Below are 27,889 nucleotides of genomic sequence, written 5' to 3' on the forward strand. Positions count from 1 at the left end.
AAAAAGTCACTATTTGGTGTGGATTATGGGCCGGTGGCATTATTCGTGAAATACCGGCCGATATGTTGGAGAGAAAGTGCCAAAATTGGACCCTGCGAAGGGCCATCAAAAGCGGATCCGTGGCTAACATTTGCATGAAATCATCTTCAAAAATTAAATTATTTTGATCGTTCTATCGATTCCAATTAGGATTTCATCAATTTTCTCATTTTTTTGTGTTTTTTCGAAAATCAAATTTGAAAATTTGTCGAAGTATTCCGTATTATAATTTGTAGTTGGTGTAACTGCATTCAAAAGGTTGTACAATCTTATCCCGTAACGTTTTTCGCATTATTACACTTTGCAAGTATTATGCAGTCAAGTATTTTTTATACGGGGGATATATACAATTAGGGCGAGGCAAATTTTTGATTTCTGCTCCACCAAACTTTTTGTGTTTCTATTAGCAGCAGTTCTTGTTTCTGTTTTCCTCCAATAGAGTCTTCTACAAATGTCGGATGGTTTTGCGTTCTTTGAAAGTTTTCTTCCTCGTTAAATTTCCTACGAAATTAACGAACACACTGATTTTTAGAATTTATAGGTTTGTAGGTCTCCAGCCCTTTTTTTTTGTAAATTTCTCTATACTAGATCTTATACAAACTTTAAATTTCCGGTGTGAATATATAGTTTCACCGATCGAGTTAAAATTTCGCATACTTCTCATGAGATTTAAAAGTAACACGAAAACATTGATAGAACAAGAAAATGAATCTTTTCGACTTTTTTTCATACAGCCTTGTTCCACCCTAACCTACCATACACCAAAAATATCACATAAAAAACCGGAAAACTAAGGAATTTTGTTTTTTTGTTGTCTTGAAAATTCATAAAACATCAAGGTCTTGTGTTACCTCGCAAAAAAAATTTTTTCCTTGAAAAATATCGACTTTGGTACTTAAAAACAATTTGAGATTTCCGAATTCAACATTTTTTCTGCCGATGTAGATCTCGATCGATGTAGTTCTCGACGTTTCGTGCATTTCTAAGAAGAAAATGGGAAACAGCATAATTTTTAAAATTGACTTAAAAACGTTCTTAATCCACCTAGCATTGCGATAATACCGCCTCGTTTGCTCGGTATATTCAAAGCTAGGTTTCTTTACTTCAGTTCAGTTCAGAGCACAACGATGTGACGAAACTGCATTCGAAAATTTTTCATTTGCACTTGATCATCGGGAAATACCGCAAACAATTGCCTGATAAAAACTCTAATAAAGTCAATAAGTTTTCTTGGGAGTTGAGTTCTGAAGATTATGAAATTAAAATAAAATTTTAAAAAACATTCGATAATAATTCGGCGAAGTGATTCTTTCGGCGAAATGACATTCGGCCAAATGACCCTTTCGGCAAAATGACATTCGTCGAAATGGACCTTTAGGGAAAGAACATTGATCCAATATTCTGTGGTGTTTTTAGTTTTCATGAAATTATTTTTTGACCGTCGTTTTAAGTGACAGTTTGAAATTTAAATCAATGTAATTTCGGAACTGCAAGTCAGATCAAAAAGAAAAATGAATTCCACTTTAGAGTTTTTGATCATAATTTACCCTGTTACGCTATTCAGGGACCAGCCTTATCCAAAAAGGTTCATATGGCCATGAATTAACATGCCGAATAACCATGACGAGTAATCGAAATAGGATAGAACTCAGCAATTTTGTATGGAATCTTTTAATTTTAAATTAATTTCAATTTTTGTTTTTGAAATTCGTTTTGGCCTCATTTGGAGAAACATTTGAGCTCCTCTATTTCCGATAATTTTGGAACCGGAATTTGAAAACTTTGAAAATTTGCATTAAAAATCGCATAAGAAGCCGCATAAAAGCGACTTGAGTGTATTCCCACCCTTCGCTTTTTTCTTCATCATAACTCAACTGTATTCTTGTCTTTGAGGACAGATTGTCCAGAATCAGTGTTATGCCATCTCTGTACGAACTCGGAATAGTGAAATAAAGCTAAATCCGACCACAATACAAGGTTCCGTCTCAAATCGATACAACGTATGAAATCAAAGAATTAAAGGGCTAGTGATCAAGCAATAAAATTTTTTTCAGCAAAACCCTTCGCTATAGCAATCAGGAGCAACATCTTAAAATTTGGAATAAATCGATTAATTAGTTTTTGAGATATCATGTCCACCGCAAAATCAAAACAAACCTAACAAAACATGTATATTTTTTCAATCTATCGAAGTAAAATTATTTCCACGTTTCTTAGAGTAATCAAATTATTAGGCTTTTTTTCTCAAGCCGGAATATATGTAACCCCTTAATACACAATTTTTTTATTCCGTTAGAAACTTAATTCGTAAATCCATATCTGTTTTAATCCACCTAGTCGTGTAATGATTCCTTTCTAATATTACTCATATTTTTTATGAATATTACTAAGAAATTCTTTGAAAAATTTTTCACTGAATCTTGTATGAAAACAACAATGTTCATTTGAGCATAACACAGAATTTCAATTCATGAACAGTGTTGAGCCAAATTTAGAAAATCTTATTTTCGTTTTTAGAACGTCACCTCTAATTCCGGAACCGGAAGTCGGATCCGGATAAAAGTCACGAGATTTGTATATAACCTTCATTGGACTCGAAGTCATCTCTGCGAAATCGTAGTGAGCTCCGTTAGAGAATAATGGATCACTTTTCCGATACCGGGCCGAACCGAACCGGAACAGTCAAAATAGATTCGATGGCTCTTAAACTAACGAGGTTCACACAATGGAATATTTTTTAGCTCGGTTATTTGGAATTTTCAATATTTGTTACGTTTTAATATTGGAACCGGAAGTCGAATCCGAATGGAATTCAAACCTAATTGAAATTCTGTGAGATAATTTTGTGAAAATCGACCCCACCAATTCGGAAAAAAATTATTGAGTTTCGTTTGAGTGTTATTTTTAGAGTTTCCGGAACATTCAGAACCGGAAACTGGGGACCGGTGTAACTAAAATGAGATTATTTGGTCATCTGCTAAGAAACTAGAAAAAAACATGAACAATTTTCAAGCAACAATTTGCTTTTATGTTTATACTAATCAATCATCCTGTAACTCCGTAGCTGGAGATCGTATCAAGATAAAATTTTGGAACTTTGTATGCCATTTCGGAACTTTTGTTTTGAATCTAACTATGTGACAATCTGTGCGAAAATTGAGTGCACAAACATGTTAAATACTTACATACACACAAACAGACATTGGCTGATCTCGACGAACTGATTCTAATGGCATATAGCACCCGGCCCTTCGGGTTTCGTTTCTAAAATCGGTTTTCATAGTGTTTGCATAGCCATTCTATTTAAAACAGTTCAATTTGTTCAATTGAGGGAAACTGAATAATATAAAAATCCGCATAAGAAAAATGACTTTCATGCTGATTAGTTTTCTAGGCAGAAGATACATACCGCATGAAGAAAATAGAATAAAATAAGAAGTTGTCCGCTTGAAAAAACTCCAGAACTTCAGGAATCCGTATAGATGAACTTATATCTCTAAAAATCTGCATAGAAAAGACTTCAGTGTAAGATAGTCATTTAACCGTATGTTTAGGTCATATAACCGTATCCATGGTTCTTCACGGTTCGTCTTAGACTTGTCAGTTTTTATTGAACTGTTATGCAACCTAGTATAACTTAGGATAACCCCTAAATGACGATAAACTGAATCGGTCAGTAAAAGGTCGAAGCATTATTTTCGTTTTGCAAGTCAATAAAGAGTGTAGCGTCTCTCAGAGCAAATCATACAATTGTTTTTCATATAGTATAAACTTTATGTTCGCTTAGCTGTTTATGTTAAACTGCTAGGTGGCATAACAGTTTAACCAATGGCGTCTCGTGCCAAATTTTACGGGTTTGTTCACTGATTATATCGATGTAAATGTAAGTGAAAACTAAAGATTGAGGAATTGATATTCGCTTGTGTTTTTCAGTACAATGAAATATCGATACGCTTTTCGATGATATTTTTTTTATTTAACTTATTCTGTATCATCGATACAATAAAAGAGATCCGCGCCCTGAACGTCGAGCCAATCTATCACTGATGTCATCAATAAAATCGCTTCGACGTTGCAACTGAGACAGCCAAGAATGCCAGGTCATTTTTTTTGTAATCTATGTTCGAACCAAAAATCAGTTTGAGCAAAAAAATAGGTCCCACCACTATTAAACGCTCTGTAGAACACTCTGTTTATCCTAGCAATTTGAAGACTCACTGTCAGTCTTTAATTGATTTCAGAAATCTGCGAAAATCTGTGTCATTTTTTAAATCTGTGCAGCATATTCAGAAGTTGAGCTTAATCTGTAATCCTGGTATCGCTGAAGGCAGCAATTTGTTTTCAACTGCCAAAAGCATAAGCCACTGAAGCCTCCATCATCGTAATTTTGCAAATATTACTGATTATGTTAAACGAAGGATTAATTTTATGATAGAAATTCATTTTAAGAAAAATATTCTTGTTTTCACAATTTTTTCACTTAAAATTTCTTACACTATTACTTTTTTCAACATAAAGTATACTTTTGTTATTCAAAACCGAAAGATAGAATTTGACAAAGTATAATCAGGTTGGTTTTTTTCCAGTTTGTACTGCCCATACTTGAATATCAGTCCCATGTGGATCTTCGCCATTTTTGAATTGGCTTGACGAATGTAAACTACCCTTAGTATGTTTTCAAAAATATCAAAAATAATTACGTGTTTATTTAGTTTAATGGGAGAAAACATCGACTCCTGTTTGTCTCATATGAAAAGTACTCGCATATCAGTCCCATACGGTGCAAATTACATTCTATTATTTCGTACAACAGTATCAAAATTTAGTGCTTTGTATCATAAACTATTACTTATAACCTATATAAAATTTTGAAAATTAAATTTTAACCGTCTGATATGCGAGTAAGGACAGTATATTGTTGAGGTTTTTCTATCTGATGGTTTTTCTTTACAAATTTTTGGATGAAATTTTCCAGTATCTTATTAACCCTAGAACGCTCTCGTGGGGTAGATTTCTACCCCAGCGCTACTTCAAACCTTCGTTATTTGGATACGGTTTACTATAACCATAATCTACCTTTACGATAATTCAATGTGATGTTTAGTCTTTCATTTACACCTGAGCTATGACCTTTTAAAGTTGGCCTGGGGTAGAAATGTCCACCACGAGAGCACTTATGTTAGTGTTTTGTTGGAAGTGAAATATCTAAACACAACAAACGAAAAAAATGTAATGGATGCTAGTAACTGTCACATTTCTGAACAATAACAGGACATTGAACTTCGGTACAAATTAATAAGTGTTCTGCAAATATCTGCTTAGCGGTTTATGTTGAACTGCTAAGTTGTATAACAGTTCAACATAAACTGTTATGCACTGACGAATCGATACCGGAACGCAAAGATAATTTATTAGTACCTCAACTTTCATGTTAATACTCAGAAACGAGAAACAAATAAGTCTCAAGTGACAAATAAAACATTAAATCTCGAATGTCTTTACCAGACAAAATGCATGACAGTGGCTTCTTTGGTGTGGCTAAATAGAACTACTCTTAATTGTCTTTGTTTATTCTTTCATGCTTACAATGGTGTAACTAGTTAACCCAGCTCTACATAAAATTATACAAAGGATTCCAAATCCGATAAACTAGAGTACCATTATCTGAAAAAATGGCAAAAATGTTATCGTTGTAGGGAGTTCCCTTCAATTTAATAAATAGATCTGCAAAAGAGAAGCTCGACAACAGGGTAAGATTATTGTGAAATTCTCGTATACTTGAAATACACAAACTCATCTAATTAGGCGACGCTATTGTCATTTCCACGAGTTCCTAGTTAGTTTAAACGTGGAAATAAATGTCGAGTGCCTGTTCGGTTGGAGAGAATACAGAGTAAACAAATGTATAGCCTTCGTTCACGCCCAGTACTTTCATTACGTCAGGTAGGCATGATCGAATCTGTCAGTTATCCGTCGTTTGTTGTTTTTAACGGTAGGCTTGGCCGCTTGTACTCTGTTTAGTGTGGGTGACACTACCCGTTTATTGCACTTTTTGGAAGGTTTGGCCGGTCGGTGCTATCGCACTCGAACTATACATACTTGACACACCCTCAACTGAGTGAATTACGTTACACTTTTAGAAGTATTCGTTCGTATGTACTTTCGATCCGAGATTCGCGCGAAACTCTATAAAACAGAAATGAGTAACCCATCGAAATTAATCGACAGACACTAGCAAGCATCATTATAATAAGAAGTAATGCAATCCACAGCTGTCCAGACTTAATCATTTTACCATACTTGGTCGCCGCAACCTCGGGACTGGCCTGTCTGATGACTGAGATGCTGCCGTACCATGGCGGTGAGTTGTGTAGCACCGTGCAATTGAAATGTTACCAAGAAGGCAAGTAGGCAGCGTAGCGTGTTGGCGTCGTCGTGGTCACCGTGTTCGGCGCTGTTGTACGCAATAATTTTTGCACGCCGTTGCCTGTCTGCTGCAAAGATGGCGTTGATGGGTTAACAAATAGAGTCTTGCTGCCTTTTCTCGCGGTCTCGCCGATCCACGCGATGACCACGCACGGTACCGACTACGATGGGTGTTTAGAAATAGCACCTCTGGCCTCTCGCTGTCTCGACTCCGGAGAGCAAAAAGAGATGTGCTGTCGAAGTCCGTCACCAGATGCGCAATTGCTTCTCTCATTATGAGGTTGTAGGCCGTCGGATGTTGATCGATTGAACGTAGGTAGCTTAGGTTTTTTTTTGGTAAATACATATAGCATGTGGAAAAGATCTGTTCTATGAACTTTGGTAGCAGCGATTAATTTACCCAGTATGGAGTTTGATGTGTTGCAAAACAAATTCTGTGAAATGCTCATGTGCAGAACAATTTATCTAGATTCTCGCGCCAACTTAAGAACGAAATCATCATTGGTGCAGATGATTTACATCTTCTAGTAAAATTAACCGGAGTAATTATTTTAATGATTGATCTAATGTACGTTTCTTCTTTTTCCAGATCGCCAACAATCCATGTTCTAACTTGCTGACTGCTCATTTCCGGCTCGACGGGCATCAACATGTGAACTTTTTGCACAAAGTCATACAAGGAAGCAATCAAACGTATCTGTTCTTTGCTCCGTCACAGGTAAGATTGAGCTCGAATTCGCTGGGCAGTTGATTGAATTTTCTAAAATTGAAAAAGAGCACTTCGGCTGAAATATTTTTATTACAAATAGCTTTCTAAAATTAAAATTTTATATTCAATCATTCCTATTTGTTAATTATTTTGAATGGTAAAAAAGAACATCGATTAGGGCAAATCCCGGCAATTTAATTGTAGTCGTACTTGTGACTAACAGTAGGAAGAATTCCAACTGTTAGTTATAAGCTCGAAAAAGTGGAATTTATTTGAATTTTGTGATTTTACATGTTTACTTACAAAAAAAGCTGGTTGAAAATAAATCTTGTCTAAATTTTGATTCATTTAATATCTGAACCCAAAAAAAGGCGGGTGAGTAATGTCAGAGACATAACTGGATGTCGTGAATACGAAAAAACTGACACGCTCCCATCACTTTTCCGAATATCAGTTAGTTGATTGATTGTATGAATTGTGCAAGCTTTCCTCTTTTTCACTAATAGAATTTGAAGCGATACACCTACATTAAAGTACAGATTAGTTACATTAAACAGCTACTATTCTACAACTATATATTCCAAACTTGAAACAGATCCTTTTTAATTTGCTAATATAGGAAGCTAGGTACAACAAATTTGTAGTTTATTTTTATTGAAGCTATGAAGTTCGAAGATATCTGATTCTTCTCGAAATTCCAGTACGAGACAATTGCAATGGCCTGGTCTGAAATGTATCTACGATCTTCGGTATGCAAGAGTGATTCTAATAATAATAATAATAATGATAATAACAATGATGATACAGATTAATCTGCATATATGGCAACCCTGTTTCGCAAGGCATATTTTCACACGACCCCATACTAGTATAAAGATGTGTTCAACATTCGCTTTCGCATTGCCGTTCGTAATTGAATGTGTTAGTAATGGTACAAATCTGCTTTTCTACCTGTTTTCGGAGCCATCGTTCTGACGGTGTCTCGTACGTACAGAGTAGCTGCTTTAACTTAAATGACGCTATTTCTCACATCACATTTCCTTTTATACGTGCTGGTGGTAGCACGGTAGGACTTCCCCTTTGTTGGAATTCCTTTCCTATACGCAGAACGGGAAACAGTGAAACGATATAAAAGAGAGAGTTAGCAGAGCGGCAGCCAATACTGAATTGGTCGTCGAGCTGTTAACTGCGTACTGTGGAATTTTTACGCAGAAACACGCACACAGGAGGAACAGTTAAGGCAAGGCAAAGTCCCGCTTAAACCGTGCTGGTCTGAAGTGCCCAGTTGGCGGCAGAATCCATCGTTTGCCTCGGAAGGGGAACTACGCCGAGCGTGTCAGTGCTGGTGCATCGGTCTATCTGGCGGCAGTGATGGAGTACTTGGTTGCCGAAGTGTTGGAATTGGCCGGTAACGCTGCCCATGACAACGAAAACGAAAATCATCCCTCGCCATCTGCAGCTGGCCATCCGTTGAAAACCCCGTCCTTTTCAGGATGACCACATCACTGTGATAAAGAAATATTTAGAATTGCTTTAAGTTTAGCCAGTTCTGATACGCCTGGAAAGTAGAATGCGCAAATCAAGTGGAAACATTTGTTCTAACAATTTTTGTTTTCGGCCGCATACTAAAGTAATCGCGACAAAAATACATATTGATCTGTGGCAACTCTGTTTCGCACGGCATATTTGTATACTAGTATAAAGATGTGTTCAAAATCATCACTTTCGCTTTCGCATTGCCGTTCGTAATTGAATGTGTTAGTGACGGTGCAAATTATTTTAACTCCCATCTTGATGAATCTTTTGGTAGGAAATATTGAGATCTGAGATGGTTCTCGTGTGTGTCTTGTTTCGGCAATGGGCCTTGCTGGACTTTTTGGCTGCCTTTTTCGGTGTCATTGTGCTGACGGTGTCTCGTGCATTCATATCGGGAAACAATGAGACGACAGGTCCTCGATGTTGCTGTCGTGTGTCTTGTTTCGGGAAGAGTTGCTCAGCAAATGGTAGGAAAAATGAACCATTCAACTTTTATATGGGTGCTCTTGTATAGATACAGACATCTCGCGTTCTGATTGGCTGGTGCTGTCATGGGTTAAATCAAACAGGTTTTTCAATAGTGTACTATTGAAAAACTTCAATATTGTTGTAATACACGTTCAAGTTGAAGATTTTCGATTCTATTGGTAGTTAGATTATATAAATCCTTCTACAGATCACTGAGCTATGAGCTTTCAAAATACGAGAAAGGCAAACGCGCCTTATGAATTATCTTCTTTGATACTCGTTTATACCAAACATTTCAGAAAAGTTTAATTGTGAACTATTTAAGAATATGTCACACAACTGAAAGTTTTATCATAAAATTGTGATCATATTTCCGATGGCATGTAGCAAGAATTATGTTGATTCGTTAGATATAACAGGAGATATTCACGATCAAAAACTTATCACTCTCTCAGAGGGTAAATTTTGAAAAGGCGCCCCATAGTAAAGTAAGTCGTATTCACGACAAAACTCTTGTTGAATTAATAATGTAGAGCACTCTAAATAAAGGCCATTTTAAGGAAGAGGAGGAGGAGAATATTAGGAAACGGTAGAAGAAATTGTGCATTTTCCTTATTTTATTTTACGGGAACAGCAAAAAGGCCAAAAATTCCCTTTGGAGTATCTATGGATGTATGTTTGAAGATAAGGAAAGCAGTTTTTATAAAAAAAATCTAAATGACGGATGTATTGAACATCTCCCGAAACTGGTTTAAAAAAAATTGTTCTCTCGTTCACACGATATCATCCGGAATCCGGAACTCTGATACATTCAAATTGTATCATAAAAAATATTAGAAGTCTTGTCACACTTGAGTGTGAACTTCAGACACTATAAAAATGTCAAATATTCAGCAACATATAAATTTACATAGAAATATACAAGAAAAACTATTAAAAAATATTTTATATAATTTAGAGGGTCACGTACATCCCTGTATAACATCTTACAAAATAAAAACCTATTCTTAATCAACTTAGTGGTGTAATAATGGCTTTCTCTTGTCATTGACACAGTCTCATTAAAACAATTTTTGAGCGGATAGAAAGTTTTGTTGGTTATGTCATTTATATTTCAGAACCAGAAGTTTATGTAATATCTGTTGGTACAAAAAGAAGGGACGGTTTTGCGTCCATTTGAGTGAGTACTATATTTTGGTCAACTCAAGGGAGCCTTTTCCTGCTCCAATAAATGAATAAATAAAATAATAAATAAATATCATTAATTTCCCAAAGTAGATGTGAGAGCTATTTGATCTTCGAGCTTTCTGAATGGCCTTATAGTATTCGAATTCATTTCTTGGACTCGGTATAGCTCTCTTCAGAAAAATTGAGCGTTAAAGAATAAAAGTGTTTCGTCGTTTACGTCACTTATACCATTATTTCTCCGGAACCAGAAGTCACACCCAATTGAACTTCGAACTAGATCAATAATCCAATATGAGCTTTCTAATGAGCCTAAGCCTGTTGAGATCGGTTTGGCCATCTTCGAGTAAATTAAGCGCTAAGAAAAAAAAAACGCGTTTTGTCGTTTACGTTACTTATACCGTTATATCTCCGAAGCCAGGAGTGATAGCCATTTAAACTTCTAAGTTGATCAATGATCCAATATTAGCTTTCAAACGAGCCTAATGTCGTTTTCGCTTGATATCAAATCTAAGCCAGTTTCCACCCTAACTGCTGTCAAACCGTTTGTTTAAAGCTAGTTTCGAACCTGGTTTTTATATCAGTTTTGGCTTGCTAAGTGCGCACTCAAAACAGTTTCGTGAAAAGTGTTTGTTCGATGAAACTACCCTGGGTCAGTTTCAGTTTTCTCAAGCGAAAACGCCATAAGATTGTTGTGATTGGTTCAACCGTTTCCGAGAAAATTGAGCGGGAAGAAAAAAGTGCATTTTGTCGTTTACTTCACTTATACCATTATATTTTCAGAACCAGAAGCGATAGCTATATGATTTTTGAATTGGATCAATGACCTAATAGTAGCTTTCAACGAGTCTAAGCTTGTTGAAATCGTTGTAACTGTTTCCGAGAGAATCCGAGCGGTAAGAAAATGTGCGTTTTGTCGTTTATGTCACTTATACCGTTATATCTCCGGAGCCATTTGATCTTTGAACTTAATGGCCCAATAGTTGCTTTTGATTGAGCCTAAGCTTGTGGAAATCGGTCAAGCCATCTCCGAGAAAAATGAGTGGTAAAATGGTATCCTTGTAAGGTGCACACATACACATACAGACATTTTCCGATCGCGTCGAGCTAAGTCGAATGATATATGACACTATGGGTTTCCGAAGCTACGATCAAAAGCCAAAAAAGTTTTGCCAGCAATTCTATTATCTTTCTATAGAGAAAAGCAAAAGTGATTCGTGTCGTGATTCAATACACGGACAAAAAATCATGAAATCATGATGCATGTCTTTTTATGAAATCATGCTTGTTATTCATGATTTCATGAGCAAAATGATCCATATCATGAATATTAACTCATCTCACATGAACATTCTCATGATTTAAATCATTTTGATTATGAAATCATGAATAACAAGCATGATTTCATAAAAAAGACATGCACAAGACATTATATTCTCGGAAAAAAATTTCGTTCATCACGCAAGAAAATTGTTTTCAAATCCTTCGTTCACGAGCTAGCTACAACAATTACGAACAACACCTGCAAATTTGTGATCATTCGAATCATAAGATTTTGTAAATTCGCAGTAACCGCAAAGGAATTCCAACATAAAATAGCAAAGGAATTCCAACATAATAATTCTTCGAATATCACTTATATTTACAACATTCTGTAGGCTAATCTGAGTGACCATTTTGCTCCACCATCTCTTCATCTCTTGCTATCTTCCCACTCTTCTTCAACTTCTGTTTGACAATTGCCCAATGATTCTCAATTGAACGGAGTTGATGGAAGTTGGGTTGATGGACATTTTGAAGAAATCCATTTTGTTGTCTCGACTGTAGCACTTCTCCGCTTTAATGCAAACTGTCATTAAAACGAAGTAATCAGGTCATAACCTGATCTATTGCAGAACGTTACAGATCTATTGTGAGCAATAATGTACAAAGGAATTCGCTTTGTCGGACACTTAGTCTCTTTGTTGTGTTTGCCACGAAAACCAGTTTTTTTCCGCAGCTTCAAATACCTTACCAGATCTTGAACGTTTTTGTGAATTTATTCCCAAAAACGATTTTGTACTTCCTTGGTACATCACCTCAACTAAATGCTATAGTACTTTTGTTTGTCAAGTTATCCATAATCCATTTTCACGTAGGTTTCATCGTCCATGAGGATGCATCCTTCGTATTTCATAAGAACCTCGTTGTACAACTTCCGGACACGTCTTTTGGTCACTAGTTTATGCTCCAAAAGTGAAATTATTCTCACAGACGAATCCTTCTGATGTTGCTTTGGCTGATATTGAATTGCTTGACGATAGCATAATCCGACAGCTCTGAGTTTGTCCTAATCGTTCTCAACACCTTCTTATACAGCTTTCGATTCTTAGTTCCGCTTGCTGTGATCTTGTCAATCGATAGTATGCTGCTCAAGGGAATGTTTGAGAATGCTGCACATGGTTGCCTTAACCTTTTTCAACGAACCTGACAACGACGGATTTTCGAATTTCTCATGTCCAAAATTAATTTTTGGTTCGATTCCAATCAAGTCTAATTTGTTTGGAACAATTTTAATCGTAATGAATCTTTCAGCACTGAAAGTGGATATTTTTCGCAACAAACCACTGTCAAAACATTACAGATCCGCAAACTAGAAACGCTACAGTAAAATAAACAGTATGTCCAGACCTTAAATGACTACCGCTTAAGTTCCAAAGAGCATAACATCGTATTACCATTTCCATGACATTTTCGTTCTATTTTTTCCAGGGCGATCTTCACTCACACGTTCGCGTCCGTAAACGTTTGCGTGAACCGGAAGCCCGCCGGCTGTTCCGTCAGATGTGCGAGGTGGTGAAAACTTGTCACGAACAGGGTATAGTGCTACGTGATCTCAAGCTGCGAAAGTTCGTGTTCGCCGACAAAGAAAGGTAAGTTTCTACGTGTTTCTCCTAGTGTTGTCGAAGCAAGAGACCAAGTAAGTTTAATTTTAATCACACCGGCTCAGTCACTCGTTCCGAAATAGCTATTTAATTGCACAATGGTCGCAAAAAGTGAATCTACTGTAAAAATACGGCCTGCTCCCATGCCTGCCACACGCTCTACCATGACATTATGGGTCAGACATGGTGCCAAAGAGGTAACCGCCTGAACGATTTTCGATCCCTCATTTGTAGATTTTTTTTTAGAACACGAACTGTTTGTAATTATGACGAATATCGGTTGTTGATCGTTTACGTACGTCACAATATGATGTTTTCTCATTTTAGCTATTTGTATATGTGCCAAAGTTTTGTTACCTGCTTGAAGTACCTCTTCTTTGGCTTCTGTTTTTGTCTACATAAGCAGGTTTCAATTATAGAATTATGGAAACCATAACTTTTCTGAAACAAGTTTTTCCCGAGTACTATGACCACCCTAGAAAATCAACTACTGATCATCGGACAAGTACAATGTAGTAAATATACGCGATCACCTAACTGATTTATAGTAATGTGTCGGTGGTAATAATTTACCAACCGCGCGTTCGGTGAGTGTACGAACTAATTTCGGGGGAGGTGCGCGACTCGGTGAGAAATGGTTAAATTTTCGCAATTCTAACTCTCCTAAATTTGTTTGAACACCAGCCGAGACTGTTTACCCAATTATTCGCGTGGACTGGCTCATATGCGCGATCGTCTTACGAGCCTAACGAGATCTGAATCATTTGCGTTCGAATCTACCCCCACCGGTGTTTAAACGCGCGGTAATGAGATGCAGGTTGGTTGGGCGCGTGATTTCGGACCATGTCTAGGCTGTCATGCGCGCATAAGGTACCGCTTAGCGACCCCCCGCTACGGTGCTCTGGGAGTATAAATGCTACCTTCGTCTGGTTTGTGCGCAGGTAAACAGTTCCAGTGGCCACAAAGAACAATTGCTAGTTGTTAGTTGATTTGAAGGTTATGGAAGTTGGCAAATTATGAGCATAACAAATGAGCGTTCATGCTCCAGTAGCATAACTGCAATCGGACTGAATAACTACACGATGGAATGTTTGTGCTGGGATTGAGGTGACCCAATGTTATTATTAAAAAGCACGCGTATTTCCATAAAGTATTATCTATAGAGGGGTGCCTTGAACCCATGGTCACCTTGCTGTAACAAACTGTGTGAATGCAAATATTACGGAAGAAATGTCTGTCGCATAGCTTGTGTATTAAAACGCTGCATTGCATCAGCAACGAAGCGAATTGTTTTTTTTAGTGCCAACATTTCCGAGAATGTTGTGGCATATTGCGGTTTGGTTTGCTCCTTCTGGCTAAAGTATTGAAAACACCCGACATACATTTTGTGTTATACTACTCAATACTCAACCGGGATCTGAATATTTCATTCTTCTCAATGGATTAACACTATGTTAAGAAACGATATGCTGGAATGTTATAATCTTTTGACAAACTAAGAAGCCTCAAGTTCACACTAACCTCAACTAGTTTATGATCATTAGTTTAATTATTTTATAAGTAATATCCTCAGTATAAGAGTTTCATTATTTTTCTCGTTCTGTAAAATAAAAAGGCGTGTACTATTATGTGAAAAATTTTATGTTTCCTAGAAGCAAATGAACAGAGATCACAGCTGACCATCGAGCATGAACTTAACAAAATTAATTCCTGATTTCATCGCTGGTAATCATATCCAAGAGGAAAATTAATACAATTTAGTTTCTGCTAAATTTACACAGTATCTTTAGTACATCTGAAACTTCAAATTAAAAGAATTAAGATGGTTTCGTTAGTTTTCTGGCACCCAATGAAATAAGCAAAGATGCAGTTTCTTCTTTGAAGCTTGAAAAAAAGTATTTTCTTGAATATTGTTTTTTATTCTAGTTTTTATTACAAATATCAACCATAAAATAGTCTATGGTTCTTTTCTTTTATTTGTATTCCTGTAATGACTTCAACGAAAATCCGAAGATCATATAAATGCAGTAGCGTTTCGTCCTCATGTGCACCTCGTGCACTGCACAACCGGTAAAATTCAGTGAAATTGTTTTTTAGATTCTCAATTGATTCGATGAAAGTAGGTCAGATGGTACCGAATATAAAATTATGAGCGATTTTATCCACAGCAATTCCACAAAATTTCAAGTATCTCTTGTCACTGTGTTAGTGTTTTTTCCATGCACATAAGTTACTGCACAGATTCAAGAAAAGAACGAATTACTGAGCTCAGCTCTAAGATTTGTTGTTCTCTCTGTCACAGGTAGCTCTCTGAGAGCTTGTATGCATACATTCAGGAGGGGCTTCAGTGGCTTATGCTTATGGCAGTTGAAAACAAATTGCTGTCTCAGTTGCAATGTCAAAACTAAATTATTGATGAAGTTATGGACAGATTTGCTTGATGTGCAGAGTTGCCAAATGCTTCTATTGTGTCGATGATACGACATAAGTTTAATAGAAAAAATCCCATCCAAATGTATATCAATATTTCATTGTATTGAAAAACACAAACGAATATTATATTCTCAATCGTTATCTTTCATTCGCAACGGACTGTTACAACTGATTTCATACCACATAAGCAGTGCACAACCCGTAAATGTCGTCACGAGACGCCACTGCATAAATGTATTCAAAAAGCATATTAAGTAACAATTATTTTGTCTCAACGGCTTTACAAAAAACGCCAAAATAGGCTTGAAAAACGGCCATCACACTAGCTGGTTCCTTTAAATAATGATTTGAAATTTCAAATGCTCATCATCTTGACTCCCACATTTCACACGTTTTTGTGACGAATGTGGAAATCATTCGTATTACTACTTGTGCTGAAAGGCTCAAGTTCCATATCGGATTTTTAACTGAATTTGAGCAGTTTCATTTCTGGTTTCCAATTAGGGGATCAAATTCCAATCGTACAATCGTTGTGGAAGAGTTAAGACAGTTACACTACAAGAACAAGGTTTGCTTCTTTGGATATGACGCTCGTCCCCCGGGGCATCGAATAAAAGTCGATTTTCACAGCAATTGCATAGTCTTTCTATATGAGAAAGGTGAAAAGAGATTCTACGAGTTTATTTCGAAAATTAAGGATCGTTCGTCAAATTCTTCAAAATTGGCAAGTCATAATAAGCAAAAACGTTGTTTCAATGCAATAGTCATTTGCCTTCAAGTGTGTACAGCGAACAATGTCCGCAATAATCGTTGCTCCTACCATGTGCTGTAGTAGAATTTTTGTGTGTTCATTTACTGAAATGCAAACAGATTTGTTTGGAATCCAGCAGGGCATCTCAGTAGAGCTAGACCCTGTGACTGGTATTACATTTATTTTGTTAAACTTGTCCATTTGTACGCGTCTGACTGACTTGTAAGATCAGTGTTTATGAATAAAACCACTAACTCGGGCAGTTAGTTAGTCGACATGAATCTGACCTGGCCTCAACTCAAACCTAAAGTGAGCAACCGCCCAGGGAGGAAATCTTTTATATTGTACTCCTTTGAGAGCTCAGGACCCATGCGTGAGTGAGTGACATAACGTAATGGATAAAACTATCGCATTTACAAACTGCATCGATTTCTAACCCTGCGCATAAGATTAGACAGTTTTTCTGATTCTGACAAACAGCTTTCATGTGGATGCCACGGCGAAGAAAAACTTATAAACGTAAAAAAACAGCTTTCGAATCAAAATAAAATAAATATCAAAGGCCAATGATTGAGTTTATTTTGTAGAATTTTCAGCGATATAAGACAAATTTTAGTAGGAACAGAATTGGAAGCTGGGACCTACCGCGTAATGTGAGCATGTAAGGACAGCGACAGCGTTTGATCGGGTTGCATAGGAAACCCCTCATCTTCAGGGTAGCTCATACGAAGAGCAGTTCCATAGGTTTGGGAAGGTTTGAAGATGTGAATTTGATGTTGATAAAAAGTTGAACTAGAGTGACTATAACCAGAGTGACGACAACTGTTCGTATGGAATGACAGCTTTGTTCCAAACGAGCAAACGACCTGTCAAATACAATGGAAAGCTAACGAAACTGCCAACATTGCGGATTAAACGTTTTGGTTTGTTGCCAACATTACGGATGAGACGTCGTCACTCTGGTTATAGGCACTCTAAGTTGAACTATGTTGAATTTTTAGTGTATCGCGGTAAGTGATATGAAAAGCTATAATCCAGTTCGTTATATCTTGGAAAAATACATATGTGATTACAACACATCATATAACCCAAAATATGCACAAGCGTAAGCATTACGAACAGATTTGTTCTTGTTTTCAGATGCTATCTATTTATTGATCGGTAATTTTTTTAATTTGAAACCCATCTGCATTTGTAATTTTGCTAACATGAATATCCAAACGACATGATTTCGTGCAGAGAAGCAACGCACGTGTGTATTTTAGCATTCAAAAGCTACCTGTTCAAGTGATGACCCTCGCCGCTATCCATAGCTGTCAAAAAACACATTCTATCGTTGCAGATGGTTCACTTGATGTTTTATGAAACCCTTTCCCAATACATTGTGGGCACAAGACAACGAATGTGTACCCTGGGGCTAGACCTCTTCGCCGACGAAAAAAAAAATCGGCCCAAATTAGTGTCGATTTTCAACAGCAAAGTCACCCGTTCCTCTCGAGAAGCACACAACAAAAAAAACTGTTCCATTCTCTGCATTTGCAATCGCACTATGTTTAACTTAACGGCGTCTGCATACAAGGCTAGCCAGGGCAGTTAAACACTGCTCGTACTACAATTGTAGTGCACCATTCAGCCAACTTGGGACAGAAACGCCTAAAAGAGCGAGAGAATAGCAGCACTCTGTCAGTCGCGCCGCTCTCTCAATGTCAACGTTGCAACACGTGCTCGTCGGCAACCGGTTATATTTTGTACGGGGTTTGTGTATTACCCCAGACCCAGACCGGGCGGTTTGCAATGTGATGGTAGCTACCAATATTTATCCGAGGGTGGCTGCCGATGTCGAGAATGTTTTTGTGCTTTGACGTTGCCCAGGCAGGCCACACGACGACTTTGGTATGACTTTTGTGGACAACGCAAGGGTGGCACGGAACACGAAGGGAACAGTGGATCGTTCGGATGGAAGTTGCTACTATTGTTTCGCAACTTGCTTGACTGAAACTGATTGACCGGCTCGTGCGAGTACCAGTTCTGCTGATTGTCGAATGGGGTATCCTAGTGCAATCATCAGGTGGACTCTGTTTCAGCTTTCAAGTGGTTAGTTTGTTCGACGGTCAACAATGTTGTCAAGGATTTGAGGATTTACAGTTCAGTGGCGATTGTCGATAGTTGAATTATTTTTGGTCATCGAACGCGATTGATTTGTATTTCTCATTTTCTCACACATATCCCAGTGTTTTTTTTCAACGTAATACAAAGTTATGTGCAAAACGGTTTTTTTTTTCGACAATCAACCCATGTGTAAGTCAAACATTAGTTAGACTAGTTTGTCAGATGGCATATGTGTTAAACTGATATGTGTTGGGGTCACGCGAAATCGACACGGTGAAAAGCGACCTAGACAAACTCATTGCACCATCAGTTCAAGGTTCCGGTATTCCATTTTACGATTCTCTTCTGCCCCGAGAGTATCGCACAGGTATCTGACAAACTAACGACTACAACAACAATAACGCTGATACGCATAACTCGTCCGGTGGAAAATGCGACGAATGGCTGACTTTGAGAGCAATGGAAATCGTCACAGTTTGCAACCGTTTCGAAATACAAACCGCAGTGGTGTACGCAGTACCTACCGGCAGCACTACAGGGTAACCTGAGTGTTAGTTCCGAATCCGATGGTATTTTGCGGTTTCCTTTTTGTCAGGTAGGGTAGCGCACTGGGAGGAATGGCGTTTTGCTGTTTTAATTACCGATTCTATAGCTGTTCTTCAGATTGCCGGTGCCGTGAGCTCGAATTAAGCAAGCGTGGTGAACTAGTTAATGTCCAATGTTATGCGACTAAGGTCAGACAGGAAATTAGGTACCCGCAAAGGGGAGAGAAAAGAAAAGAGACAGAGAGAGATTCTGCTCATTTAGCTCGGCTTTGGGTTTCACAACCACTTTCGGTTGGATGATGATAAAGAGAGCCCCCTCAGCCCCGCAGGGTCTGTTTACTGTTTGGAAGGTTTCGCACTTTTCAGAAGGGTCCATAAATTTTCTACTATTCTAAGCATGAAATGTTCACGGTCGCGTGGCAACGCAAAATGATAGCACGTGGTCAACACGCGCCAGCTGGATGATCTTGACTACAAAGGTCGATTTTGAGGGTTAGACTAACATTTTCAATGTTGAATTGTTCTATAACTTCACAGAAGCGGTACGTGGAAGTTTAAGTTGATATACTGTACTTCCACTTTGTAAACCATAGCAAACTGTAGTCATTTTAATTCGGAGATAGAAACCCAACTATTTTGCATTTGTTTTTATTTCACTTAAAAAACAATTACAATATTACGCAAATCCTACGCAGTTTGAATAAACACACGAACTTTCTCTAAAATTGCCTCGCCATCCTTCACACTCTTGCGTACTTTGGTAGCCATTTTTTTAAACACTCTAGACATATATGCGATGTCTCGAATTATCTTTACATCGTCATCAAATATTCCAATTGATAATTGTTGTTAATTTTCTATTGGGTAGATTGGTGAGCAGTTGGGTGTCTAGAAAACCTTGTTGACAGTCTGTTGGACACAGATAGAAATCTACGAGTGAGCTGTAGTCTACAAATAAGCCTAAATATTTTTAGTGATTACCTAAGCAAATTGAAAATTTCACTAAATGTGGCAAAAATACGATACCTCGTAACCCCACCGCTTCTTCCTTTAAACCAAATAATAATGTCATCAAATTGAATGGTTTGAAATTGACATGATCTGATCAAGCAATATATTTAGGTTTACCGCATGATAAAAATCAAATCAAAATCTTCAAGAATTAAATACAAGGAATCCAGTCGAAGTATAGTAAATATATTAAATGACTATATCCACTTATAAACATGATTTCTAACATCTGTCTTGAAAACAAATTTTTATTTTATAAACAAATTTTCGGATCAGCTATGCTTTATGCAGTACCAAATTGGTCAAGTTGTTGTTCCACCAGGAAGAAAACGCTTCAAAGGATTCAGAATAAAATTCTGAAAATGATTTCGAAGCGTCCTCCCTGGTTTAGTACAAATGAGTTACACAGACTCACAAACGTAGAATCATAAAATCTAATGTCGCATATTATTATAAGGGAATTCCGACAAAAATCGATGCAAAGAAAAGACGTTTCTGTGCATATTAATCAACGAGTCTTCTTTTGGATCAAGACTTGCGTTTACCTGATATTCAAGTTGATAGGTTTCATCTTCTATACAATTCATTTGATCAGGGTTCTCTCAGAACCATGTGTTCCCGGAAATACTTAAAATAAAGACAAAACTGTTTCAACAGGATGAGACTACACACCACTATTTTTCGTTGGAAATGTTTTAAAACGATAATTTATCCATTAAAAACACTTGAAATTTAGAAAACTTTTGTAAAAAGTTGAAATTTTGCTCCACATTTTTAAATCTTAAAACTATGCTATTTTATTTCAAGTAACGATAATCTCGCTTTCTTGAAACATCATGCATTTTCTGTTATTAGAGATATCCAAGTGACAAAAAGATCCAATAAATCTCAAACGTCTTTAGTGGATGAACGTCAGAAAAGAAAACAGAAAATATGTTCCATTATAAAGTAGTTCAATTGAACATTTTTACAGAGTGGACAAAGTTTGAAGGTTCGAGTTCAGAGTCTAGGTGCGTTGTTCACAAACTTTTTATTTTCGCGATTTTGCCTTTCGTTGGATAAAACTAAGCTGATTTTTTTTTTTTTATTCAATAATATAATATAATATTAAGGCACACTGCTTAAGCTCTAAGATGCCAAGGGTATTTACTAATCTTAATTATCGTCTAACTTAAAACTAGAGTAGTATCATTATGTAAAATAGTATCTGGCGATCGGTAGTGGCCGGTGAATTGAATTTAGGATGAGATGATTCCAGATGGCGATGGTAATTTTCTATGTTGGCCGCATTCTTCGGTCCGTGAGGGTCCGCGGGAAACACCCCCAGGCTACGAAGGCCCGGCGGGTGGCCCGCATGCTGGTCATTGACTGGAGCGGTCTTCCGGTGATGGTGATGTTACGGAAGAGAATGAAAAAAAGAAGTAAATATTGTGGGAAACGGGGTAAAAAAGGGGTGTGGGAACAAAATGTTTGAAAACGACAGAGATCTAATTAGTTGCCATCGAGATGGTGAAAAAACAGGGAAAGGGGAACGAAAAAGTTAGTGACAAAAAAAAAGATCTTGTTAATTCCAATGAAGATGGTGAACAGGGACGGGGATCGAGAGAATCGGGCGGATGTTAGTGTCGAACCTGTAGGTGGAGATTATATTTTCTGAGCGAGGAATAACACATTACACTTGTATATCAATGTGTTTGAGGTACTGGTATATGAGAAGCATATATGAACTATCCCGACTCGCCAACACATCCCGAACCGGCACCTCAGGCGGTCTACCTCGGGCCCTGAGGGATTCCAGTAGCTTCGACCTGGCGTCACGATACTCTACGCACGACCACACGACATGCTCGATGTCCTGATAACCGTCGCCACAGGTGCAGAGCCCGTTCTCCACGATCCCGATACGCCGGAGATGTGCGTTGAATGTATAATGATTTGACATGAGCCGTGACATAACGCGAATGAAATCACGACTCATGTTCATCCCCTTGAACCAAGGTTTCGTCGATACCTTAGGGATAATGGAGTGTAGCCATCGTCCCAGTTCGTCATTCGTCCATGAAGTTTGCCAACTTTCGAGAGTTTTCTGACGAGAAATACTGAAAAATTCATTGAAGCAGATTGGTCTTTCATAAATATCACCTTCCAATGCGCCCACTTTAGCCAATAAGTCTGCCTTTTCATTGCCCGGAATGGAACAATGCGAAGGGACCCAGACTAACGATATTAAATAAGACCGTTCAGATAAAGTTCTCAAATGTTCCCGTATTTTCCCCAGGAAATATGGGGGATACTTTCCTGGCTTCATTGCCCGGAGAGCTTCTATTGAACTTAGACTGTCCGTGACAATGAAGTAATGGTCTTTGGGCATGGTTTCAATGATCTCGAGGGTGTACTGAATAGCAGCTAATTCTGCGACGTAAACTGAAGCCGGATCACTGAGTTTGTAAGAAGCGGTGATGTTTTGATTGAAGATGCCGAAGCCTGTGGACTCGTTGATGTTTGATCCGTCAGTGTAAAACACCTTTTCACAGTTGACTGTTCTAAATTTATTATAAAAAATATTTGGGGCCACTTGAGGGCGCACGTGATCCGGAATTCCACGAATTTCTTCTCTCATGGATGTGTCGAAAAACACAGTAGAATCAGAAGTATCCAAGAAATGAGCACGGTTGGAAACAAACGAAGAAGGATTAATATTCTGAGCCATGTAATCAAAATACAAGGACATAAAACGGGTTTGAGAGTTAAGCTCAACTAACCTTTCGAAGTTTTCAATCACCAGAGGATTCAAAATGTCGCATCGAATGAGCAAACGATATGAGAGATCCCAGAACCGGTTTTTCAGTGGAAGAACGCCTGCCAGCACTTCGAGGCTCATCGTATGAGTCGATTGCATGCAACCCAAGGCAATACGCAAACAACGATACTGAATTCTTTCCAGCTTGATGAAATGAGTGTTCGCCACTGATCGGAAGCAGAAGCATCCGTATTCCATCACGGACAATATCGTTGTTTGATACAACCTGATCAGGTCTCCTGGGTGGGCACCCCACCATGATCCGGTTATTGTACGAAGAAAGTTGATTCTCTGCTGGCATTTTTGTTTCAGATACCTAATGTGACATCCCCAGGTGCCTTTGGAGTCGAACCAGACCCCGAGATATTTAAATGTGAAGGCCTGAGCTATGGTTTCACCCCCTAGTTGAAGCTGTAATTGTGCTGGTTCTCGCTTCCTCGAAAATACAACCAGCTCAGTTTTCTCCGTAGAGAACTCGATACCCATTTGAAGAGCCCATGATGATAAGTTGTCGAGAGTATCTTGTAATGGTCCTTGGAGATCGGCAGCTTTGGGTCCTATAATAGACACAACGCTGTCGTCGGCAAGTTGTCTTAGCGTGCAAGATGTGTTGATACATTCATCGATATTACTTACGTAAAAATTGTATAAAAGGGGGCTTAAGCATGAGCCCTGAGGAAGACCCATGTAGCTGAATCGTATTGTCGACAAATCACCATGCGCAAAGTACATGTGTTTCTCAGACAATAGATTATGTAAAAAGTTGTTCAAAACTGGCGAAAGACCATGCTGATGCAACTTCTCAGATAGGATATTTATAGAAACTGAGTCAAAAGCCCCCTTAATGTCTAGGAAAACTGACGCCATTTGTTCTTTACGAGCAAATGCCATTTGAATTTCTGTTGAGAGCAACGCAAGACAATCGTTCGTTCCTTTGCCCCTGCGGAAACCAAATTGTGTATCTGAAAGTAAACCATTAGTTTCGACCCAATTGTCTAGACGAAACAGAATCATTTTTTCGAACAATTTCCGGATACAGGAAAGCATAGCAATCGGCCGATACGAATTGTGATCGGAGGCTGGTTTCCCTGGTTTTTGGATGGCGATAACTCTGACTTGTCTCCAGTCGTGTGGGACAATATTACCCGTGAGGAACTTGTTGAATAAATTCAGCAAGCGCCTTTTGGCGGGGTCAGGCAGATTTTTCAACAAGTTGAATTTTATTCTGTCTAATCCCGGGGCTTTATTGTTACATGACAAAAGTGCAAGTGAAAGCTCTACCATCGAAAACGGTGATTCGTTTGTATTTGGTGTCGCGGCGCGGGTGATCTTCTGTTCCGGAACAGAGTCTGGGCATATTTTTTTAGCGAAATCGAATATCCAGCGGTTGGAGTATTCCTCGCTTTCATTCGTGGTGTTATGGTTGCGCATTCGTCGGGCTGTGTTCCAAAGAGTGCTCATAGATGTTTCTTTCGTTAAGCCGTCTATAAACCGACGCCAGTAACCGCGTTTCTTGGCTCTAATCAAGTTCTTAGTTTTAACGTCTAACGCCGCGTAATTCCGGTAATTATCAGGTGTTCCATTTTTTCTGATTTTTTTATACGCGGAGGCTCTCTCCGCGTTTAAATTTGTGCACTCTTTGTCCCACCACGGGTTGGGAGGACGGATGTTAGTTTTTGCGCCGGGTACACGTTTCGTCTGAGCTTGAATCGCAGTATCGAGAATCAAGCCAGCCAAAAACGTGTACTCTTCCTCCGGAGGAAGTTGTAGAGTTCTTTCAAGTTTCTCAGATATCGAGGTCGCATAGCTATTCCAATCAATATTTCGTGTGAGGTCATACGAAACATTGATTATTTTCGATGGTTTTAAGCCGCTGGTGATTGATATTACGATCGGTAGATGATCACTACCGTGGGGATCTGGAATTACCTCCCACGTGCAATCCAACCGTAGCGATGTCGAGCAAAGGGATAAATCCAGCGCACTTGGTCTTGCTGGTGGTGCAGGAATCCGTGTCATTTCTCCCGTATTCAAGATTGTCATATTGAAGTTGTCGCAAATGTCATGGATCATAGCTGATCTGTTATCGTCGTGAAGACAGCCCCATCCCGTACCGTGTGAGTTAAAGTCTCCTAAAACCAACGTCGGTGCGGGAAGGAGCTCTATGATATTACTGAGCCGCCGATGCCCAACCAAGGCTCTAGGGGGAATGTAGATGGAAGCAATACAAAGGTCCTTACCTTTGATTGTAACATGACATGCGACAACTTCAATACCTGATATCGAGGGGAGGTTAATTCGATAAAAAGAATAGCACTTTTTGATCCCTAAAAGTACTCCTCCATAGGGAACATCTCGATCCAGGCGAATAATGTTAAAATCGTGGAAGTTTAAGGATATTTCAGAAGTTAGCCAAGTTTCGCACAATGCAAATGCGTCACATTTCAGATCATTTACTAGAAACTTAAAAGAATCTATTTTTGGGATGATACTTCTGCAATTCCACTGTAAAACAGTGATTAGATCCGTGACCTCGGTGGATGATTTAGCCATCGAAGGATACAATCGCTGAGAGAAGGGGCCAATTTGCAGTCAACTGCTTCAAATATGTTTTTACTGTTGGCATGAAAGCAATTAAAATGCTTCTAAGAGGGTCTGAAATATTGAAAGTTGTAAAAATCCAGTCCACAACATCAGAGAACTTGATAAGTCCAGCACCTAGTTGGTTCTCTGGTAGATTTTCTGGGACGCTTGGGGATTTTGTAGTCCCGGGAAGTCGTGGGAATTCCATCTCGGAATTGAGTTTTCCGAGACCAGGAGCTTTTTGCTTCGGTGTTGTGTCCCGATTCCCGTTAGCTGTAACTTTTCGAAGCCCTTCGGAAGACACCTTCGAACCCTTACTAGGTAGCTTATGAGAGGATTTATTTATTCTTTTCCTACAGCTATGAGGGACCGCCGAAGATGGACCTTCCAAAGGGTCGTCAGAATCGCTCTCGTCAGTTGACAAGCAGGCATATGGGTTCGTTGTCTGTTTAGGAGGGGTGGCACTTTTAAGCATCTCTGCGAAAGAACGCTTGGAGTGCTCCTTTAGGGAACGCTTCATTCGATCACCTCGCAGTTTGTAAGCGGGACAATCAGAGAGGTCATGCGGACCCTCCTTACAGTAGAGACACTTTTCAGCATCCTTACCGCAAGAGCCGTTCGCATGAGCTTCCCCACAGTTAGCACAACGTGGCTTATTGCTGCAATGGGTAGCTGTATGCCCCAGTTGTTTGCAATTAGTACAGTTCATTACTCGGGGTACGAATAGGCGAACAGGCAAACGAACCCGGTCCAAGAGGATGTAGTTGGGCAAAGCAGAACCGGCGAAGGTCACACGATAAGAGTCTGATTGGGGATAGGACTTTGTTCCATTCCCGGCGATCGATACTGAATGCAATCGCTTGCAATCCAGTATCTTGACATTCCTAAGTGAGGGGTCTTTAAAACAACCCGCCCCGTACTTAAGAACGTCCTCGCAAGTCAAACTCGAATCGGTGACCACACCGTCGATTTCGACTTCACGAGCTGGCACGTAGACGCGGTACTCCCGCGTAAAAGGATCATTTTGAACGAGCTCATTAGCCTGTTTTGAACTGGTAAACAGGACCCTGAGCTTGTCTGGACGTATCTTATCAAAACTTTTTATAGTATTGTATCGCGAGGACAGTTCCCGCGATATTTTTAAAATATTTAATTTTTTTTCTTTCGATTTGGTCCGGAAATAGACCGCATAAGGACCGGCCGGTAGTGCGAGCCCATCCGGATAGCTCTTTATGCGAGACTTTTTATAGTCAAGGGAAGTCTCCATTTGATCATCGGGAACGGGGGGGTCAGAATTTACACTAGACATGTTGCGGAGCTACCTCCGCACAGAAATAAGTGAATCGGGGAGAAATAGAACAGTCGAATGCAGGAAGGAAAAAAAAACAAAATAATGATACTTAACTTAAATCCAACGGGGGCCACCAAGGCCTAGCCCTCGTCGATCGGCGTATCGCCGCTGCGATGGTGTGCAAAAAACCTCCGAGAGGAAAAAGCACACTCTTTTTTAATCCGCACAGTGATATCACGTACACCGCTGGGCCTGTTTTGATCGATCGAACAATCACCGGCTAACGGTACTGTTTCGATCGTCCGCTCACAACAATACACTGCTTCAGTATATAATGTGCATAAAACCTCTCACAGGAAAAAGCACTATTGTCTATTACACAATAGCAATCTAGTTTTGATCGTCCGGTCACTTTATCACACACGGCACTGGTTTTCAACGCTTTCGCAGTAAACACAAAGCACGTCCGTTCACTCGGAAGGTTGAAACGGCAATGAAAACTAAGCTGATGATGACTTCACATCATAAAAGAACGACTCTTTTTTCTGGGTTGGTTGGCATAGTTTCGACGTTAAATTCCTTCTACGATTTCAGAAATAATAATCAGATTTCGTAGTTTAATGCTTCTCTCTCCCCCGGTAGACAAACGTAGGGTTTATAAAATCCCACTTCTCCGTTTCCATTCGTTAGACTCCGTGATTTTTGAATTGTTTCTTAGAGCCTCGAAATAAACTATAGCCACCTCGACGACGGATCCCTCGAACGGTACTACTGATTTCAGTCTATTTGTATTCGAAGAAGCATCCTAATTCATCGATTTGTCGTGAACGGATTATCGAATATTCTTCTCGCATTTTCAAATATGTCGCATTTTCCGCACAAATTTCCAAATAACTTGGGGAACGTGCCACTTGAGCCAATTAGTTCTAATTCCTGATTCTACCATGAAACTCGATTTTGTCGTGAATACGACTTACTTTACTATGGGGTGCCTTTTCAAAATTAGCTATATGGAAGAATGGGCAGAACTTAATCGTGAATATCTCGACTTGTATTAACGGTAGTAACATAACTCTTTC

The 27,889-nt window shown here is 38.8% G+C and overlaps 1 protein-coding gene across 3 annotated transcripts in view; it reads left to right on the plus strand.

Annotated features, from left to right (window-relative positions):
• LOC131427139 (tribbles homolog 2-like) overlaps positions 1–27,889 on the plus strand; it is a 113,760-nt gene that overhangs the window by 12,786 nt on the left and 73,085 nt on the right. For all 3 annotated transcript variants that reach the window (XM_058590074.1, XM_058590075.1, XM_058590076.1), the window contains exons 3-4: positions 7,055–7,183; positions 13,115–13,275. In XM_058590074.1, coding sequence (XP_058446057.1) covers positions 7,055–7,183; positions 13,115–13,275 — 290 coding nt within the window. The remainder of the gene's footprint in view (positions 1–7,054; positions 7,184–13,114; positions 13,276–27,889) is intronic.

Source organism: Malaya genurostris, chromosome 2, assembly GCF_030247185.1.
Source record: "Malaya genurostris strain Urasoe2022 chromosome 2, Malgen_1.1, whole genome shotgun sequence".
Taxonomy (NCBI): Eukaryota; Metazoa; Arthropoda; class Insecta; order Diptera; family Culicidae; genus Malaya; species Malaya genurostris.